The sequence below is a fragment of the Aedes aegypti genome, chromosome 3 (genome assembly GCF_002204515.2).
Source record: "Aedes aegypti strain LVP_AGWG chromosome 3, AaegL5.0 Primary Assembly, whole genome shotgun sequence".
Taxonomy (NCBI): Eukaryota; Metazoa; Arthropoda; class Insecta; order Diptera; family Culicidae; genus Aedes; species Aedes aegypti.
The window spans coordinates 372543468-372565217 of record NC_035109.1 but is presented as its reverse complement, the minus strand read 5'-3'; the positions used below and the strand labels follow the sequence as shown (position 1 = coordinate 372565217).

General features: G+C 38.0%; 1 protein-coding gene across 4 annotated transcripts in view; it reads right to left on the bottom strand.

Annotated features, from left to right (window-relative positions):
* Positions 1-21750, bottom strand: part of LOC5576493 (atypical protein kinase C) — a 454102-nt gene that overhangs the window by 389380 nt on the left and 42972 nt on the right. For 3 of the 4 annotated variants that reach the window (XM_021851376.1, XM_021851375.1, XM_021851377.1), the window contains 2 exons: positions 20633-21082; positions 20115-20235 (listed from right to left, as the gene is read on the bottom strand). In XM_021851376.1, coding sequence (XP_021707068.1) covers positions 20115-20235; positions 20633-20812 — 301 coding nt within the window. In that variant the 5' untranslated portion in view covers positions 20813-21082. Of the gene's footprint in view, positions 1-972; positions 1680-20114; positions 20236-20632; positions 21083-21750 lie in introns of those variants that run through there. The other variant, XM_021851379.1, reaches the window with a different exon arrangement.

Below are 21750 nucleotides of genomic sequence, written 5' to 3'. Positions count from 1 at the left end.
TTTGAATTTATGGCCCATAGTGCAAGGGCAAGGAAAGAGCATACTTCAGCAGGTATGACATCAGTCCAGTAGTCGGTCTCTGTGGGATTCTTTTAGGTCGCCAAACGATGTTGACGACCGCGGTGTGGGATTCTGCACCTTGCTTTTGCCGTTAGGTTAGGTTGGCACTGAAAAAAACACAAGATTTCCACGAAGCCAATTTTTGGCAGCCACTCTGTCTGGTGGATTGTCCGTCATTAGAAATGATATACGGGAGAGAAGCAAGCTGAGCGGTGATAACTTGCTTCGGGGATTATCCCCCGAGTTGGCAAGAATTCTTGTTCGCTCGAATTTGAAAAAAAAATATCTATGTTTGACCGGCAGGAGTGATTTATTTGAGAGAGTTTTATCTCTAAGGCAAAACGTGAAATGTCCATATTTTCCACATTTTTGACGTAATGCCTGAAGATTAGGGTAGCCTGTCAATTAGTTAACAATCTTAAAAAGACTTCATAGAAAGTGATAAATTCACTAAAAAGTGACTCGCTTTTAACAGCTTTTGAACAAATTTGGGAGTATAACTTAAGATGTTTGAGTTATACTTCCAAATTTGTTGAAAAGCTATTAAAAATTGAATAATTTTTTAGGATCTTCCTTAGCCAAGTCGTTAGAGCCTACGGTTACAAAGCAAAGCCATGCTGAAGATGTCTGGGTTCGATACCTGGTCGGTCCGGGATCTTTTCGTAATGGAAATTTCTTTGATTCCCCTGGGCATAAAGTATCGTTGTACCTGCCACACGATATACGAATGCGAAAATGGCAACTTTGTCAAAGAAAGCTCTCAGTTAATAACTGTGGATGTGCTCATTGAACACTAGTTGACCCATTGAGGACGTAATTTCAAGAAGAAGAACTCAAGATGTTTGCGATTCGTTTTATTTTTCATATAAAAATGGACCGCCTTACTGAAGATGCTATATGAATTCTACTTACATAGGTCCAGGACGCGAACCACCGAAGTCTCTTCCATTTTCTCCCTCACTTCACTTCCCAAAAAAAAACTCTCCAATCACGGATTTCAAATTGCCAGACAGAAAGCCCAACTAAATCCCCCAAAAAAATCCACTGCACAATTGAGACACAACTTCATTTGCAAGGAACGCGTGTGGGAGGGCACCCCATTTGTTCGTACTAAACCAATATTTCATAAACTGCACATAGCCTTCGGTTCACTCTTCTCGCTTCCCTTCCCTCGAAAAAGCCACGCTAATTTATCACCGCATCTATTATTTTCTCAATCTCCACCCCCTCGTGCAAGAACAAACAAGAAGAAAACCCTCCGAGCCGCCGGACAGGGGCTTTTATTTTCGCCGGAACTTAACTGCTTTTCCGCCGAGACCGGGACCGAGAACCGAGACTGAGACTGCGAAACTGGCCAACGGCGGCTGTTATTTTTATGATTCATGCGACCACCGAAGGAAGATACGCCGCGATATAAAAAACCGCCACCGGCTTCATTGTTTCGCCGAGTTCTTTTCGGTGGACGTAAATCCTCTCTTCCTTAAAATAGGATCGTCGAATCTCGTTCCGTTTCACCGCACTGGAGGGGCGCACTTTGGGAAATTTTCGGCTCAATTAATACCGTCCCAAAATTTAAATTCTGTTTATAAAGGTCGAAACTCTTTCATTCATTCACAAACTCGAGAACTAGACTGGGAAATGACATCTGGTTTGGAACTGTGGTCGGTGCGGTATCTATTCGTTTGAGGATATTTTTTCTACTTGGCATTACGTTCCCACTGGGATAGAACCGGCTTCGTGCTTAGTTCTATAACTGCAGGCACATAGATAAGTCATCCAGTCATCCAACCCAGGCATCCTTGGTATGCCTTTGCTTCAAAGTAACCACAAGTCCATGGGAGTTCTGTAACCCCTGTGGATAATTATCGGACTCAAGTATTTTAACAGCACCGGCAGCGAGATAACAGAGATAACAGTGACTTTCTTCTAATCTAAAGCGGCCAGGCGACTCGGCTGCATTACTCCGGTATCCAGATGTGATAACAAAGCACCTCCAGGAGATAGTGTGTTCCTCGTTGCAAGTATACTGGTATAATTTAACTGCTCAGTTTATTAATTCGGCACATCAGAGATTAAACTTATGTATGAATTTCTCAAACATTTTCTCAGACTTTCAACTTAATAGAGTACAATGCGTCATGAAAAACTTCTTGAGTTATACTTGGAGTCCACCAGGCTTTTGTTAAATATCTTACATCATACATCTTATCATACATTGATTATAATTTTGAAAGGAATCCACCAAAAATCCGTTATGTATCTCTCCGAATAGATGGAGTTGCTGTACTGCTCTAAATAAAAACAGTTGTTCTAGCTTCGATCAGAAGTTTAATGCATCCCGTAAAACCTTCGTGTCGTGCTTTGCTGCTCCTCTGCTTGACGAAGGTGATCGAAAGGTGGAAACAGCACTACGATCAACAGCTGAATGGCGCTGAGGACACAAGCACAGAGGGTCAAGGCAGCGAAGGTGATGTCTACGTCAACACAACGGACAATGAAAATCAACCAGCTTCATCGATTTTAAGGCGGCATATGACACTATTGATTGTGCAGAGCTATCATGACCGAGACCAGCTTTCTTGGGAAGCTGTTTTAAGTGACGATGGACGGTGTGCAAAACTGCATGAAGGTCTCGAGTGTACATTCCAGTTTATTCGAATTTTTCCGGGACTACGACAGGGCGATGGACTTTCGAGCCTGGAGGTATCATGCAGAAAGCCGAGCTATTATTTTCACGATATCTGGAGAAATTGCTATACAAATCTGCTATTCGAAGAAAATATTATTTTAGATATTCCTGGAAGAATTTATAGGTTAATATCAGAAAATTCTTTTGGAAGAATCCATAAAGAATGTATTCTAATGATACCTGGACAAGTTTTTGGAAAAATCTTCAGAAAATGTAATAAATGTACTATACTTTATTGATGAACGAATCTTTGGAAACATCTCTGTGGATGATTTTTTTTTTTTATTTTGAGAAATTTATAGAGATTTTTTAATAATTCGTGAAGGAATTTGTGCAGTGGCAATTCCCTACGCTCAAATCTACTTGTTCCACAAATAGAAAATTTCGAGAATTAGCAAAAATAATGCATCCAATAAGTAGCGATTTGTTATAAACGACAATTCCAATTTTTTAATGTTTGCTTTATAATCTAAATTTGTCTGATAGCCCACTTTTAGGTTTGAAGAACAGGTAAAAAGTGAGGTTACGAGTCATCATTTTTTGTTATAATTTTAGTTATTTTAACAATGTCCTGCATCAAAATTGTATCAACCTATGTTCGATAAAATCTTTATATCATAATATCATAAGGTGATATAATTTTGTTATGTACCCATAGTCGTTAAAATTTCATTTTGATACGCTTTAAAATCGATTAAAGGAACCATCATTTCTGAAGGAATATTGTTTAAAACTCTTGGTGAATTTCCCAGAATGATGTTAATATTCAGATCTGTACCAGTAAATAATGGGACCTTCCTTAGCCGAGTGGTTAGAGTCCGCCATGCTGAAGGTGGCTGGGTTCGATTCCCGGTCGGTATCGGGGTATTTTCGTAATGGAAATTTCCTTGACTTCCCTGGGCATAATGTATTATCGTACCTGCCACACGATATACAAATGCGAAAATGGCAAATTTGGCAAAGGAATCTCTCAGTTAACAACTGTGGAAGTGCTCATTGAACACTAATCTGAGAAGCAGGCTCTGTCCCAGTGAGGACGTAATGCCATGAAGAAAAAGAAGGAGATCCTTGGAATAATGTCTGCAATGATTCCGGAAAGACTTTCTAGTTTTTTTATCCTTGAAACAGGTTGAATAAATTACTGAAACCCACAGAAGCAACACCGTTTCTATTTTGATTAAAGATTGCAAAAATTATTTGTAAGAATTTCATGACAAATTTGTAAAATTCTTGGACGAAATTATCAATGAAACCACAGCAAAAGATCCTGAAGGAATTCCTTAAAAATCCACGAAACCAGTTGTTAAGTTTCAAGCAATAAGTGAAGACTTCCGGCAGTAATTTGAAAAATTAGGGAAATTCTATTAGAGCAAGATTCCTGGGTACACCTGGGAGGAAATCAAAGAGGGAACAAGAGTATGTTCCACTTAGAATTTGGCCGCACGAAATGAGTGATTTCTCCAAAGGAAAAAAACGTACAAACAAATCTAAGCACATCATTTTGTCCAATATTTGTCTATCTGTTGCAGTCCATATAAATTATTTGGTGGACTGATACATTTTCAATAAAATAGACATTATTTTGCTAATACCATGGACATACTATACCATTAGAATCTCATGAGACCTTTTTTCGATTGAATGTTGTTCCAGTGATGAAAACCAGTGGTGCTTTTCTTACTTAACGAAAACTAAGCATAACGAAATTAACGAATTTTCGCGATAATTTCTCCTAACTATGTTGGGTTTACACCGTAATTGTGCAGAATTGTGCAGAGTTCTCTCACGCCTAACGCGTTTTAACTTCGATAACTTTTGCAAATATGCATGAATCTTTATGAAATTTTTATCACTGAATACATCGTTCTTCCGGACAATAAGTTCATTTTATTTTTCTGTAGTAAGTTTCTCGCTCGGACAACTTGAGGCACCACAGTAATCAAACAGAATAACCACTAATCCTTTTATATTTATGGTTAAATCGCTGAAAAAAGATAACCTCAAAATACCAACCAAGACATTTCCTAAAGGAGATTGGGCAAAAATGTATGGGGTTTGGTCCCGGAATGTACACAAATGACTCATATATCATTTGAAAGATCTAAATGAGACAATAAAAAGTTGATATGGGGCCAAAAATATTCGTCGTGGGAGAAAAAAGTTATGTGTGCTGGAAAGATGTGAAAAGGGGTATGTTTTGAACAGTTTTTTATTAAACAGAGGCGTCGAATCCACATGTGCAACATGTGCACTGCACAGGTAGCAATTCGTTCATCCTAACCACCTACAATAGGTACTATTTTTGAAATACGATTCTATAATTCTCTCAATAAAATTAAGCCCATTTCAATTATCTCTATTACTGACAGCTTGCAACGCAATTTTCACCTATCAAAATATTAGTTGTTATTTTTTTCTATGGAAAATAAATGAATAACATGTTTGGTGCGACGCGAGATCTGTGACCTAATTTTCTCCACGCACTCAGCGCCATGCATGCTACGCAACACTTTGTTCCGCGCTACACGTTGCTGCTGTGACAATGGAACTCAACGTGCAATGTCATGTAGAACAGGTCCGGCTCTTAGTATGTGTTTGCTTGTATTAGTCACGAAAAAGATGTAAACAAAACGATCAGCTGATGGTGACGACAAGCCTGCGAAAAATTTTGTTCGCAGCTTTCTCAACGTGACGTCATCTTCGGCTACTTCGTGAACTTTCGGCTCGCCGAAGTTGGAATTGCACAACTACCACTTCAAAACTGATGTTATCACAAACATCAATTTGATGTTTACCCGCACCTCTAAATACCCCACATCGCTCAACGTGTGCACTCTCGTCGGGAAACGCGCTTTCTGTATTGTACACGCAATTCTGAATATGTGGTAGAATTATTTTTGAACTACAGATGCCAGTGTGTAAGTAGCCAAAGCGTCAACTCTGGCCGGTGCACAGTCTTGCTACATCCATCCATCAGTGCGAGCGTGCGGGTGCTGCCATAGTAAACGCGTCTTGCGATGCGTGCGCGTGTGCGAGCCCGCAAAGCAGAATATCAACAACAGGAAATCCTTTGATCGCATCGCGTTCGCGGACGCGGACGCATTACTATGGCCGCACCGTGCGGATGGGAAGACAAGAGAGAAATCAATCCTCGAGAGGGATCCATTTTGTTTGCTGCCTTTGCGCTTGCAGCATCACCACGCTTGTGGTGTGAAGCACTGGCGCGATTTTTCAGACGAATGACGGTAAGAAGTTTCTGTAAGTTTGGAACTCAGTACTCGTGCTGTTTTTTTTTTACAATACTAGTTAAAAATCTCGCTTTCAACATACAGTATTAGCGCGGTGGTACATGCGATGGTCAATCAGAAGACAACCAGAAAATTCTTTCAATTGCGGTGGCGCCCTCCGTCCTGTCATCGCCAGCATTTTCACGCTTGTGGTGTGGTTTAAAAGCGAGCATTTTTCATGATACATGCACTAAGTACACGATGCGACCGATATTGTATTAATTCTATGAAAGGATATGTGGGCTGTATTGCAATATTAGCTAGAAACCAGTGCTTCATAAATCGATTTATGAATTTACGATTTACTCGCAAAATTCGAATTATTTTCATATTACAATTAGCTAATAATAATGACTGATCGTGAAAATTGAAAAAGTGTTGGTTTAATTGATAAATCAAGACGATAAACAACCCGATTAGCATCTTAAATGTTTTAACTCAACTGATGGGCTAGATAAAAATTCTATTTGAAAACGAAGGTTAGTTAAGACTGATTATTACCTTACAAAAAAAAGGTTTGAATCCAAGGTATAGGGTCGATGTACCATGTACCATATAATAGCACTATTTCTAATTTCTGTTCCTATAGTAGCACTAGCCGTGATGTTGGCAAAATACAAATCAAAACCGTATTTTCACAAAACTTTTATTATTATTTTTTTTTTTCAAAGCGTGGATCAAAAGCTTTCGGGTGACGTAAAAAAAGTTCTTAATTAATCAATAATTTCGTTAAATAAAATATAGTTTCTCTCAGTAGTGCTACTATAGGAACAATAGGTTTACTATAGCCGCAAGGGAGCTCAAATTTTAAGCAAAACTAGTTATTTCGATCATTTTTTTAACAAAATCAAGCTGTGTAACAATGGTACTTAGACAAACAGCTCCTGACCTTCATGTCAAAAAATATTTTGAAACGATTTATACCAAAACGGCCATAAAAAGCCACTAGTGCGACTGTAGGGGACTGTCTACTAAGGGAACACCGACCCTACCTCATAATGAAAAAAATAAAATAACACTAAATTAGAAGTGCACAGGTTGATAATTAGGCCACGCGACGCCCCTGCTATTAAATAATATTATCTTGCGCAAATGTTTTGAACTCGTGCGTATTAATTTACTTATGCATGTTTTTATTTAAACTGTTTAGATTTTTCAAATATTGTGCTTTGACACAGATTGATCAGATGTATTGCTGCAATGTGAATAATTAAGACAAACGGAGATAAAAAAATAATAAGGATATAGGTATGTGCGATCGACAAAAACGTCGCTTTAGGTAACAGGACACAAATATCAAATCGTATTATCCTAATTCAGTGTTCTAGTAATATGTATGTATAAACCAGCGGTTTATGTACTCAGGAAGGAATTTCCAGACTATATCCGTTTTAACATTACTGTGGTTGCGTTGTTGGATTCTGTTCTACACTGGTAGAAATACCTCGCTTGTCGTACACAGCTTAAGCGTGCTCGTAATCTGCGCGACAGTTACCACACTTCTATCTTTGATATCAATGACATAATACTGTCATGCTACTGCCTCTCAGAGAAGGGAATCAATTGAACTGGAAGTAACTGTAGTATTTGACTGTTTGCTGTGTATAAACTGCCAATAATCCGAGCAGAACCATTTCAGTTTGCTATCAATGTCAGTTCCATTGGCGACGCCTGAGCACATGTGCCTCTACAAATGCTTCGCTAAAATCGCTAAATACTCATGAGGATATCAATAATGTGAATGTTCAGAAGTAATCACACTTGAGCAGGGAACAACTTTCATCGTGATGAACGACATGCAAAAACATGAAATCAGATGGTGGTCGATCAACAAAAGAATGTGCAGGTTGAGGATCAACGGACTGATGATGACAAAGACGCAACGACTACGACGAAAGCAAGTAGGCCTGCCGCCCAAGCTTCCACGTCAAGATCATCATGGGAGATCAGAACGCCAAGATGAGGAATTGAGATGGACTATTGTGAAGATCAGTGCTCACCGACTGGCGAACATGAATGTCCTAAGCTTAATCGATTTACCGTCTCCAAAAATATGATCATTCGCAGAACCTACTTTCAAGATAACCTCCCGTACTAATATAACTGGCGATCACTACTGCAAACGGACCCAAATCGATTTGGTATGGATTGATCAACGTCAGAATCTATCGTGGTGCTAACATTTACTCTACCCTCTACCTGATAATAAGAAAACTGCGCTTAAAGCTCCCTGTCATTAACGACGAACGGTACCGACGCCTGCCTCAGCAAGACCTTCAGCAACCGAAGTAGATATCGCCACAGCATCGCTCCGCATCTCGCGCAGTCGTTACCGGAATTCGTTTTGCTGGTTGAAACCCTTCTTGGGTGTTCTACTACAGTAAAAGTAGCTATCAACTCACAGGTGGAATCATTGTGCGTTAATCATTTGGCTCCACGGCTTTCGTATACCACTCATAACACGATTATGATTGACATTTTAAATTAAGACTGGTTAGATAATGTAGGAGTACATGTGACACTAAGGGTCACGTATGCAGTATACAGCGTGAGATGGTTTATAGATTGTCATTGATTTAACCACATGAAATCCTAATACTACGCATATGTTACTGATAAGTTCAAATGAGCATTTCAATTCACATTTAACGTTTTTAAGGCTGATTATGTTGTTCATTAAGGTTGAGCTGATAGTTTATTGATCTCTTCGCAAAATCCGTTCTGGAGAAATATGTACTTTAGCAAAAACAATTAAGTCAGTTCTCTTATAAGACATCACACACTTTTCTATCACCGCTGTTTTCCAATTGTTTTTCATCGAATGAGGCTGACATTTTTTTTATTTGAAAACAAGTCGTAATGTTACCTTATTGTAAAAAAAGAATTGATCGGTCAAAAAACTACGATTAGTATAATATGAGTAGCAGGGTCTGGTAGAAAACTTAACTGAATATACATAAATATTTTATAACGACTTTAATGTTATTATGGTCTAACCACAGAACAGATGGGAATGATGACAACAAAAACAGCTGCCTTAAATTAACGCGAACACTAGCGCACCTAGTGGCGGCGGGCAAGCTTTTTACACTGTAAATTTTTCGAAAAATGTACAGAATTAGACAAGACAACTCGTCTAAATCTTTTTTCCTAGATTTCTACTCCAAGGTTGTTGCAAAAAAGGTAGAGCGGAATATTTTCATTGAATTTAAGAGTAACGAAAAATTGTTTTGTATTTTCTCCTTATTTTAGTGATCAGATCGTACAATTTTTTATTTAAATGAATTTCAATATGAATGAGATAAATGTTTTTTGAATGGTCAAGTTTGGAGGTCAAGGTTTCGGCTTCTAGTGCTCAGATGACCTTGAAATCTTAATCGCAATTCAGACATAACTTTAAGTTTACTTAGCTAAAAATTCACAATTTTTTACACATTGTTTTAGTTATCGCAAACATCAAATTTTGCAAAAAAAAACAATCAATTTTTCAATCTTAAAATTTTTGAGACAGTTATACTTAACAAGCAGTTTTAATAAAAAAATTCTAAAAACCAAATTTATGATATTTGGAATATTGCTCTTAATCTGTTCATTTAAAAATTATTGCTTATTCAAAAAATCGCCATTTTTGACTAAATCTGATTTTTGGGATATCTCAAAAGTTTGTTTATGAAATGCTGATGATTTCCAACTGAGCAAATTTTAAGTTATTTACAAGCTGCGTGTAAAATTTCGGGTCAAACGAAAATTGAAAGCCTGGATTCAATTAATTATTTTGTAAGAAAAAACGGCCAAAGTGTAAATGTTGTAGTGCACATATGTAATAAAATAATATCATGCAATTTTCTTACAATATTCCAAACTTTTATTTATTTATTTTCCTTAAACAACAATGAGTGTAGTAAGTGATCAAACAAATCGAACATAGTTCTCGATAATACTTCCTCAAGTTTTCTGCATCTTTCTTTTCTGTGATAAGCAAATAAAGAGGGGGGTAAACCATCCAGAGTAGAGAAAGATTTCTTAAAAACTTACATTTTTAGAATTAAAAATATATGGTAGATGGCATAAACGCTTTATGTTGAGGTGTCTATAATTCAAGAGTTTTCTAGATGCTTTTTTCTTAGATTTAGAGAATTTTGAACAAAAAAACTTCTCTATATCAGATCTTTTCATTTCTTTTTCACCTTTTTGAACTAAAAGAGCTGTGATATGGCTGTTACAGTGAAAATATTCTGAAAATATTTATCTGTTCAAATTCTAAGGAAATACTTTTTTTATTTAACAAATTGAGATGATAAGTTTAATATCATATTGTCGATGCAAATTTTAGAGCAAGACAAACAAGCCAGAAAAACGTCCATATTGAAACTAAACGATTAGAACATTTTTAATGGAATCTCGACTCAAAATTAGTAAACAATTGTCATAAACAAAAATCAGAAGTTTATTGAGATAATCATATAAGTTCTCCTAATATGACAAATTTAAAATTTCGCGGGATTTTATAATTTTTACTTTGTAGGCCGAATATAACGTATTTAGCGGTTTCGACGAATTTACATTGTCCTTACTTTTCTCATGTAATATCTTGATCTGATTCATGTTCTTCCATGCTAATTTCAGTTAATCCACGCGAAGTTTTTTTTTCTGGAATATTAATAACATACAAATATTGACAAAAAAAATCAAAAAATCAAGAGGAGATGGTTTTATAGTTTGCGACCATTATGATATAATCACAGATCATATTTCAGTGAACACCTTGATTGCCAATTGTCTCATTTATGTCATCTTCAAAACCGAAAATTTCGAAATGTGCAAACAACCAGAAATAGCATAACAGTTTAAGTAAAAAATCGTATCGGATTGATTCAAACTTGGTCCCATCTCCAGGGTAATATGTTATTAGGAGTTTTAATCGTCATAAACATTAATATTTTTTAACTCATAAGCATATTTTTCAACCAAGTTTTGAACTTATTGAATATTGTGACATGGATATTTTTAATTCATTAAATGTTGTTGAAAAATAATAGCACTTATGAAGTCAAGCATTTTATAAATATATTAATGGGTTTATTCACAAAGTTCGTAACGCTAAAAATTACCATTTTTGACACCCATCCAAACCCTTTGTTGACGTAACGCACTTTGTATGAATATTTATCAAATTTCATATGACTTGTAACATCTTAAGGACACCCACCCACCACCTTCAGCTTTATAAAATTTGTGAATAAGCCCTATGTGATTTTGTCGGATTAGTTGGGTATCTACACTGCGTTTATTCGTCATTTCACGCTCAACAAGTGCAGTTAAGACATTTAATTGATCCGACGTAATTCCACACTTCGGCCCGCACTATTTAAGAAATTCGTGGGAATAAATGACCAAAGATGAGTATAAATTCCATCAAATAAAGAAAAAATAACTAAGCAATTTACTTAGTTTTATTTCTGATTTTGTAGATCGCGAGTGTTTGTGCGATCGTGTTGGAAATACCGTTGCGTGAAGGCGTTTTTGAGGCTTGCAAAAATCAAGCTCGTCAAGAAAAAACTGTGTGCCGCAACATGTAGAAAAACTATGTTTGATATCTATTTATTGCTTTAAAACGGTGGACGTTTTTTTTATAAGATTGATAACAAATTCATTCACAGTACACCAAGGGGCGGGGGAGGTTTGTAGTTGTTGTTTCATGTAGGAAACTACAGTCTCACATAAATGATATTATCAGTTACCACACCATTTTGCTAACACATCCCCAAAGAAATCCAAAAGAACACCAAAAGACAATAATCAGTGGAAAAATGCTCGTCTTTGCATTTCAAAGCGTGTCGGGCTTTTGTTGCCAAATGTTTTGATGTTGTGCACTGCGAGACTGCAAGGCTTACTGTGCTGGCGAATCAACGGTGTTGACATAACGTCAAACAAATTATACGAGCGAGGCAGATCATTTTAGACGAAATTAACGTCAATATGATGCACTGTAAATGCCAGTGGGGCAAGTAATGTTTTATTCGCCTACTCTTCTTCACTTTTTCTGTACTCTAGATGAAAATTACTTTTTGTTCTAGGATGGCTATCTGTTCTAACATCACCATGTAATATTTTCATCTCTGAACCAAAGTTCTAATTCACTTCTTTAAGACATAGAGCTTTTCAACATCATATAGGTGCAGAAAACATATATGTTTTTATATTTATTCGATAAAACATACAGCAAAAATATAATAAAATACATAGAAAATCCATCTCAAACCATGCGGAATAACTTTTTTCTCCCACGACGAATATTTTTAACCCCATACAAACTTTTTCTTGTCTCACTTAGATCTTTCAAATGACATATTGGTCATCTGTGTACATTCCGGGCCCAGATTTGCCCAATCTCCTTTTGCAAAGAATATGTAGAATAATCCTATTCCTAGAAGAGCATTACGAGTTATCCCTGGTGAGATTTAAAAAACTAAAAATGCAGCCCTACAAATATTTTTCAATGAAATTTCATTCGATTAATTCTAGGTGGAATGCTAGATTCTTAGGAAACTTCTGGAAATATTCTAGAAGGAAATAACGAAAAATTTCTTGCAGGCAACCTTCGACGGAGAAATTCTTTATGGGAACCAGTGAGGCACCCTTGAAAAACAAATCTGTGTTAAAAGCTAAATAATTCCTTGTCGGTAATTTTTGAAAATATATTTAAGATATTTTACTCATCACCAAATGTTGAACGATTCAAATGCTCACTGCTTTATTCGGTCGGAAATCTCCTCTAGTTTTTAGGATTACAATATATATGAGAATAATCTAGTCGTACCGTAGATATTTCGGATTCCGTTAGGATAAAAGATTATCCAGATGCAGAGTGTTTTAATTTTCATTAAGGTTTAACAGTTTGGAATCAACTCCTAAGATTGCACTAAAACTTCAAAAGTACAAATCTCACGAAGAAAGCATCCAACAACAGGGAATTTTTGTTTGTGCACTAGCAGAAAGTTTAAAATAAGAAGATCAGAAATGTTTGCCAACTATTTCTCCAGTTTAGTGCCTTTGAAAACGTAAGTAGGGGCACAAGTCGGATATTGTGGCGGCCATCTTTGGATTCCGAGATGTTTCACCTTAAAAATGTTGGTATTCAAACATATCCTACGAAGCGACTCATAATAAATCTTGAATTCCAGCCCCAGTTCAGTGATGGCCGTTACTATAAATAATTTATAGAAATTAATCTATGTTGCAAAACGTTACGTTTAACCTATCAAACGTGATTTTTTTATTTTTTTTTTTTTTTCACACCAGATTTTGGTTTAATAGTAATCATTATTTTTATATTAGAACTACTCATTCATCAGCTATGTGGCCTAGCCTGGAACATAGATAAATGTGATTATTTGGAAATTTTGCCCAATGTTGTTATTATTGTTATTTTTTACGTGTTAATCAACGTCACTTTGCCAATCGGTTTCTAATGCACAACTTTTTTCACAAGCGTCGCATTGTTTTGCAGTCTTGGCCAGTTTTCTTCATTGAAAAAAAAAAGCCTATCGAGGTCTGTGTTCAGAAGTTTTATCAAAAACAATGGACGATTTCTGGCGATTTTTCTTTGCAGAGGTAGGATTACCCAGAGTGAATACCATACAAACCTTGAACGGCTGGCGCTAAATTATACACTGACATATATATTAAGTTGATCGGTAATTCAATCCACATCGTTAATTAATTCATTACGCGTGGTAAAGATGGATAAATTATGAAAAAAAATCCACGTGCTCAGGTGGGATTGAAAACATATGTTTGATAGGCCACTCAAAATTCACGTCTGTAATTCACCACATATAATGCAAAAAAAAAACTGCTTAGGTATTTTCACCAAGAATCTTGCCAGGAGTGTACTAAATATATTTCACTTTCAAAATAAATCTCACAGGAATCAAAAAAAATAGTTGAGAATTCAGCGATTTGTTAAATATATCCTCTGCAGTACTATGTGGATTTACATCAGATGTCTCCAAGAGTTCCACCAGAATCCGCATTTCACTAAGAAAGCTGGACAAGCCAACCATCATACATCAAATCTGCAAGCTGTTTTGAATATTTTAACAAACTTGCTAATAGAAGCTAAGCAATGGTCCATAAAAAAATTTATTGAAAATGTTGGCAAGAATTCTTGTAAATCTTTGTCAGATAGGGTAGATGTACCAATAGTGGAGGTACTAAGCACGATTGAACCGCCTTTATTCAATAAGCGCAATTAATGGACATGTTAATGTTGTAACGGGAAGTAACGACCATTGACTTAATGAGAAAAATGATTTCATCGCAGTAATCCACGGTATGTCAGTGAAAAATAATACCTCCACTATTGGTACACTGTTCCTTTAGTTGCGGTATATTTTTAATTTGTGTTCCTATAGTTGCCGTATCTGTTGTTTTCTTATGGGATCCTCCACTATAGGAACACTTTACCGCAACTATTGGTACAAGTAAGAAAAGTTGTAGCAGTTTTAGTGATATTTTATCAGTTCTAAACCAATTTGTACGATCTTTTCAACTATTCCATGTATCAACAATCCAATACGTCGATTGGCAGTGTCGGTTCTGTGGCTTAAGTGATGAAATCAGTGGAAACGGCACTACCGCAACTATAGGAACACCCACAACTAAGGGAACACTTACCATATTCGTCAAGAGCCGTCGTAGTAACCTTTCAAGGACGTAAGTATAGAGATCAGTAGAATATCTCGTTTTTCCTGCTGATGGATTCGAGAAAATTGCGTCAATAGTTTGAATGGAAACAGGTAAGAGTTTCTTGTTTCTTTAATCCCGTCAATAGTTCGCCGGGTAACTCCCAAGAATATTATCGAGGATCTCGTCAGAAAGCTGATGCAATCCACCAAAGTTTAAGCCGAACACATGTCAGTAATTTGTCTTGTAATCACCTCTTGTGGGTGGAATCACACTCAAATTTTAATTTACGATCACAACAAATTTACGAGAGTTTCTCACGCTCTCTCAGAAAGTTTTACTGTAATTCTACAATGCAAACAAGAAATCGTCATTTTGTGCAAAAATACTGAAAAAAGACAATGAGTCAAAGGCACGAACTACCTTTTGAGATTTTTCTTCGGATCATTAGTAATTTTGTTTTTTTTAATACGCACTGAAAAAAAAACTTGCAAGGCCGGAGAGGTATTTCACGCAACATCCAAATGTTCATTTAGCAAATTTTTTTCAATGAATATTGCAATAATAACATAAAAACAATTTGTCCCAGCTTATAAAAAATCACTCCTAAAAGTGCAGTTGTTTAAAATCGCCCACGCGGAAGCTCCAATTTCACCGGACGACGACAGAGCATCCGGAAAAGTTTCCGTCCAGAAATTACATATGCAGCGCGGACATCTCCATCCCATTTCGACAGCCTCTATGGCAAGGGGGAGGGGGCATGGAGGAGAACAACGAACCCGCACCGTGACTACACATTATGACGACAACACTCTGTGACAACTTTTAAATACTTCCGGATAATGAAGCATAAATGGGCAACTTTCGAACGAATCCCACCAACAACCGCCTAGTTTTGTGGACCCCGTCTACCACGATGATGGGATTTGGTGTCACCCCGAGATACAGCAGGGCTGGTAGCGACAGCACAGCCAAATAATAATGGCTTTAGTGACTAAAATGATTGGAATAGTGACAAATGATGACTGAAAAGCCACTTCAAAACTGCAAACATTATTCTAAAATATATTACAATTAGAATAACGATCCCCATAAACATAAATATCAAACTATCTACATTCATATTATATAAGATGTAGTTGTGATAAGCAGTAGTAATCTAGGAGAGGAGGGCGCAGATAGTCGTAGCGGTAAACGTGCAACTATTCAACAAGCCCAAGTTGAAAATCGTGGGTTCGAATCTCACGACTTTCCAGGGCATGACATATCTTCGTACTTTCCACACGATATACACACATGCAAAAATGGTCAATTGCCAAAGAAAGCTCTCAATTAATAACTGTGGAAATGCTCATAAGAACACTAAGCTGAGAAGCAAGCTCTGTTCCAGTGGGAGATCACATCAAGATTTCCACCGAAGTTTACTTTTCTCCAGAAATTTGTTCAGCAGGTTGGGCAGAAAATCGTCCTGGTCAACATATATTCAAATAACGATACCAAAAAAACGATCTGCGTGATTTTGCCAGAATTTATAACAGATGTCTGTCCAGTACTCTCGACAAATAGTTTTCAAACATTCCACCAGAAATTCTCAAGAATACCCTTGCAAATCGTCCCCAAATGTCCTAAATGAATCTCATACATCACGAAAATAGTTACTTCGGTGACCAATTTCCTGAAAAAAGGCTCTGAATTGTTGCAAATAGTGACTTTTTTAGGTTAAAAATAGTGACCATGTCACTAAAAACTAACTCGCTATCAGTCCTGTAATACGGTCAAAACTTGCCAAGTTTGCCAACAGTAGATAGATAGGACTGGACGGGTATCATCCCCACAGCTGGTTGGCACGTTTCAAAATTAGTGTCGACAGGACAAAAAAAGGAGCGAGTTAATCCCGCAACAGCAGCCAGCGAGAGCAGGAAAAGGCCAAACTCGTGTTGTCTTCCAAAGAGTGGGAGGGAAGGGGAGTCCGAGGTCGGTCGGTTGCCTGGGTGGTTGTGTAATCCCATCGCTGTCATCGTTGTCGTCCTTGTGCCATCTCGTTCGACCGATGGGATGACAATGTCTCCCGAAGTGTAGAAACAGTTTTTCGACTGCCGGCTGTTGGTTTAGTTTTGTCGGCCGAATAATAAATAAGCACACCACCGGGCGGAAGAACGGTAATCCTGTTGGATGTTCCAGGGAGAGAGGGGGGATGCTGAGTTCTTTTCGGAGGTGATACCTTCTCCCCTGGCGAATAGGGATGATAAAGGGTGACATGTGAAATATGCTTCGACCTGGTTCCGGAAGATGAGCCGTGGATTATTCAAATTGTCACAAACTCGACCACCAAAGTGGAGAGGTTGTTGGAACGGTTTGACACGGTAGATGAGTCGTTGAGCGGCAGAGTGGTTTATGGAGCTTAACTGGATCATTGTATGAGAAGCTTCTTTAAAGTGAACTGAAAGGCTTTTCCTGGAAGCATGAAGAGCTGCTCCCAGAAGCTTGTGGAGAGTTTCTCCCAGAATCTTGGGAAAAACTTCTCCCAGATGCTTGGAAAGAGCTTGGAGAAAGCTTCTCTCAGAAGTTTGAAAAAAGTTTCTCTCAGAAGCTTAAAGAAAGATTCTCTCAGAAGCTTAGAGAAAGCTTCTCTCAGAAGCTTGGAGAAAGCTTCTCTCAAAAGCTTGTAAAAAGCTTCTCTCAGAAGCTTGGAGAAAGCTTCTCCCAGAAGCTTAGAGAAAGCTTCTCTCAAAAGCTTGTAAGAAGCTTCTCTCAGAAGCTTGGGCAAAGCTTCTCCCAGAAGCTTAGAGAAAGCTTCTCTCAAAAACTTGGAGAAAGCTTCTCTCAGAAGCTTGGAGAAAGCTTCTCTCAGAAGCTTGGAGAAAGCTTCTCCCGTAAGCTTAGGAAAAGCTTCCTCAAAAGCTTGGGCAAAGCTTCTCCCAGAAGCTTGGGGAGAGCGTTTTCCAAAAACTTAAAAAAAACTTCTTCTTGAAGCATGAAAAAACATCTCTTAGAAGCTTTGGAGACCCTTTTCTGTTTCAGACGAGCCTATCTGGCTGGTTCTGTCTATCGGACCGGGGATAAACCTGCCAACGGCGGAGAATCCCTGAATAAAAAAGAGAAAACAAACTGTTGCCAGAAGCTTGGATAAAGCTTCACCTATAAGCTTGCAGAAAACTTCTCTCATAAGCTTGGGAGAGTATCCCTCAAGCGCTCTGAGGCTTAGGGAGAGCTGCTTCCTGAGGCTTAGGGAGAGCTGCTTCCAGAAGCTTGAAAAAAGCTTCTTAGCGTAATTTTGATTTTTTACAGAAAAAAAACCTTATTCTTTAATTTACATTACCAAACTGTTCAGCTGTTGAGATTTAACATGAATTCGTAAAATAATTTAAGCGTGTAGAAGAGAGCGCTCCTTCCAAAAGCTTGGAAAGCTGAGAGTGTCTTGAGGAGAGCTTCTCACAGGAGCTTGTTCCAAAATCTTAGCAAGAGCTTCTCTAAGAAGCTTGGGGAAAATTTCTCTCGGAAGCTTGAGGAAAGTTTCCCCCACTTTCTCTCAGAAGCTTGGTGAGAGCTGCCAGAAGCTTGAGGACAGCTTATGCGAGCATTTCCTAGAAACTTAGAGAGACCATTATCCAGAAGCTTGTAGAGAGCTTCTCCCAGGTGCTTATTATAGCAGAAGCTTCTTCCAGAATGAAGAGAACTTCTTCTTGAATCTTGAAAAGAGAGATTTTCGCAGAAGCTTGTGGAGAGCTTTTTCAAGAAGCTTGAAAAGATTCTACCAGAAGCTTGGAGAACTAACCCAAATGCTTGAAGAACTTCTCCTCAATTTAAGAGCTGCTTCCAGAAGCTTGGGGATAGCTCCTCGAAGAAGTTTGGATAAAGGGTGTCCCAGAAGCTTGGTGAGAGCTTCTTCCAGCACGCTTTGAAAATTCACACAGAATTGAGTACTACTCACACGAAATCGGGCTCTTCTGGACCAACACATAATGTATGTAATTTTCCATATTCTGAAAAATCTGTCCTGTACTAATTTATTTCTTACATTTTATGACGTACAGAGATTATTGGCAATGTCAAGCAACCTTGAGTATCATGAAATTTAAGAGAAAGAATACGAATTTTGCACATGTGTGATTTTGAGGGACGTGTAAAACTTACTCAAAATATGTGTTGGTCTAGAAGAGCCCGACCTTGTGTAAGTCGTACTCAATCCGCTGTATTTTTTTTAAGTTTGAGAAGTTTGAGGAGAGCATCTCCCAGAATCTTGGAAAGAACTTCTCTCAAAAGCATGGGGTAAGATTATATAAGGTACTTGGCGAGAACTTTTCTCAGAATCCTATCACCTAGAAGCTTGCAGATGCTTTCCCTGGAAGTTTGCACAATCTTATCCTAGGAGCTTGCAGAAGCTTCTCCAGGAAGCTTGTAGAAGCTTCTTCTGGAAGCTTGTAGAAGCTTCTTCTGGAAGCATCCCAACAAACATGCAGAAGCTCCTAGTGGAAGAAGAAGAAACGCGGAAACTTTTCTCCAAAGCATCTCTTAGAAGTTATAATGAGCTTCTCTCAGAAGCCAGAAGAACTTCTCACAGCAGCTTGAAGAACTTCTCCCAGAACCTTGCAGATCCTTCTCCTGGAAGCTTAAAGAGATTCTTTTAGGAGGCTTGGAGAGCTTCTGCTAGGAGGCTATCAGGGCTTCTGCTAGAAGGCTTGGAGAGCTTTTCCTAGGATGTTTGAAGAGCTTCTCCTAGGAGGCTAAGAGAGCTTCTCTTAGGATGCTTGGAGAGCTTCTCCTATGATGCTTGAAGAGCTTCTCCTTGGGGTCTTGGAGAGCTCCTAGGAGGCTTTGAGAGTTTCTCCTAATAGGCTTAGGAAGCTTCCTCAAGAAAGCTCCTCCTGGAAGCTTGGAGAGCTTTTCCTGGAAACTTGGACAGCTTCTACTGGAAATTTGCAGAAGCTTCTCCTGGATGCTTAGAGAGCTTTCTTCTCCAAGCTACAGAAACTTTCTTTTATAAGCTTCAAAATCTTAAATAAACTTTGTTTGAAAATCTACAAAATAATCTTTTCATAAGCTTATTGAATTTCCATTCAGAAGATCAAAAAGTGCCTTTATATATAGCTTCAAAAGCTTCTTTTTGGAAATATTGTGTTTAACTACAACACCCTTAAAAGGTTGATAATGAAGTGCTCAACAACCCTTCACCATTTAATAAAAATGAGCAAAACGGTTTAGGAAATGGACAATCCATTTCCATTTACATCAGCTGTAAGTTTCCCGACTCGTCACGACTAGAGCAACAGATGTGCCATTATTTATTCATGACCATTGTTTGACACAGACTCCCTTCTTACATTTTCCCCACGTCAAGTGGAGAAAAATTCAAATTCCCAACTACAAACCACCCACCCAACTCAACTTACCGTGTATGACAAGCTCCGAGTCGCGATTGACCTCGTACAGTCGGATGGCTTCGTCCAGCTCCAGGTCCGATTGGATCGTGCAAGGATCGTTCTCCTCGTCCACCCATTTCATGGTGAAAACCTACAACGAGAAGCAAACACAAAACGTTGGTTTGTAACGAGATGCCACGGTGTTTTACGTACCGTTATTATCAAGAATAGCCATTACCTTTGTAGCGATTTTCCATCAATTGTTAGATTAAATTTTGAGTTACGCTCTTTCGGAAACGTAACCGTCAAAATAGTTGATTTTTACTACATTGACGTTGTAGTTCAAAACTGAAAATACCTGATATATGATTGAAAGATGATTTCGCAACTCAAAATTTCGTCTAGCGATTTTTCTGAAAATCGCTCCTGAGGTGTAAAACAACTAATTAAGAAAAACTTTCACTGAAAGTTTAGATGGCTTTTTTTCCTTCATAATAACGCTACATAAAGCACCGCGCGATGCGCGACTTTTCGACCCGGCCACCTACCTGGTCCGGCGCGAAGCGACAGATGTCCCGTATCTCCCGGCAGAGGCCCTCGTACGTGATGCTCTCGTCGATGTAGGTGATCATCACCTCGCCGTTGTAGGCAATTTTCACTTTGATCTCGTTGCCGCCTCCGCCGCCCCCGCCACTGTTGTTGCTCTCGTTGGCTATCTGGATGGGCATTTTTGCTAGCTACCTATCTCTATCGGCGTGGCGGTTCAATTAGCGTGATAGCACGTCGAAGGTGTTAGGCGGATTTTTTTTCCTTCTGGGTTTTGGTCTTTGTCGAGATGGATTTTTCGCACTGGACGACGCACCGGGCTTTTGCTTGGTTAGCTTTTAGGTGCAGTAAGGCAACGAATGGTTTGTGATTAGAGCTGGCTTGGTGGCAATCAGGATCGATTGTGCAAAATGGTTTGCTTGCGGTGACGACGCTTAGGACGATGCGGAGGGCTAAAATGAGAAAGAAACGTAGAGATTAGTACGTGGAATGAATTATTATTTTATGCATTACTTCAGGAACTTTCACAGATATCCCTTTGAAATCTACTTTACGAATTTCAACAAAAATTTCCTCAAGAAATTTTCCAAAAATACGCTCTGTATTCCATTTTATGACACTTTAAAGAATTCTTCTAATATTTCCTCAACGAAACTTCAGGTATTGTAATTCTCTTTAATTCTTCTAGGAATTATTATATACTGGGCATATCCAGGATTTCTAACAATGTCTTTAACAGGAATCAAAATCAAAACTCAACTAAAAATCTACCCCATACGATTTCTTAATTAAAAAAATACCCCAACGATTTCTTAATTATTTTGTCTACTTATTATTTCTAGTAATTTCTCTAGGATTTTTCTGCTAAGGGCCTCCCAGTAATTTCTCCAAAGATCCACTTGACAAATATCAAGAAATTCTTCAAAGAACCAGGAATGCCATCAAATGTTGTTCCTAGTTTTCTCCTAAGAGCCCTCTAGAAATTATATTAGGATTCAATGAAGATTCAATCAGGAATCCCACTAAGCAAACTTCCATCTCACGCGATTCTTCAAAAAATCTCTCTAGGGATTTCTTCTGATATTCCTACTTGAATTCTTTCGGGAATCAATAACAATGT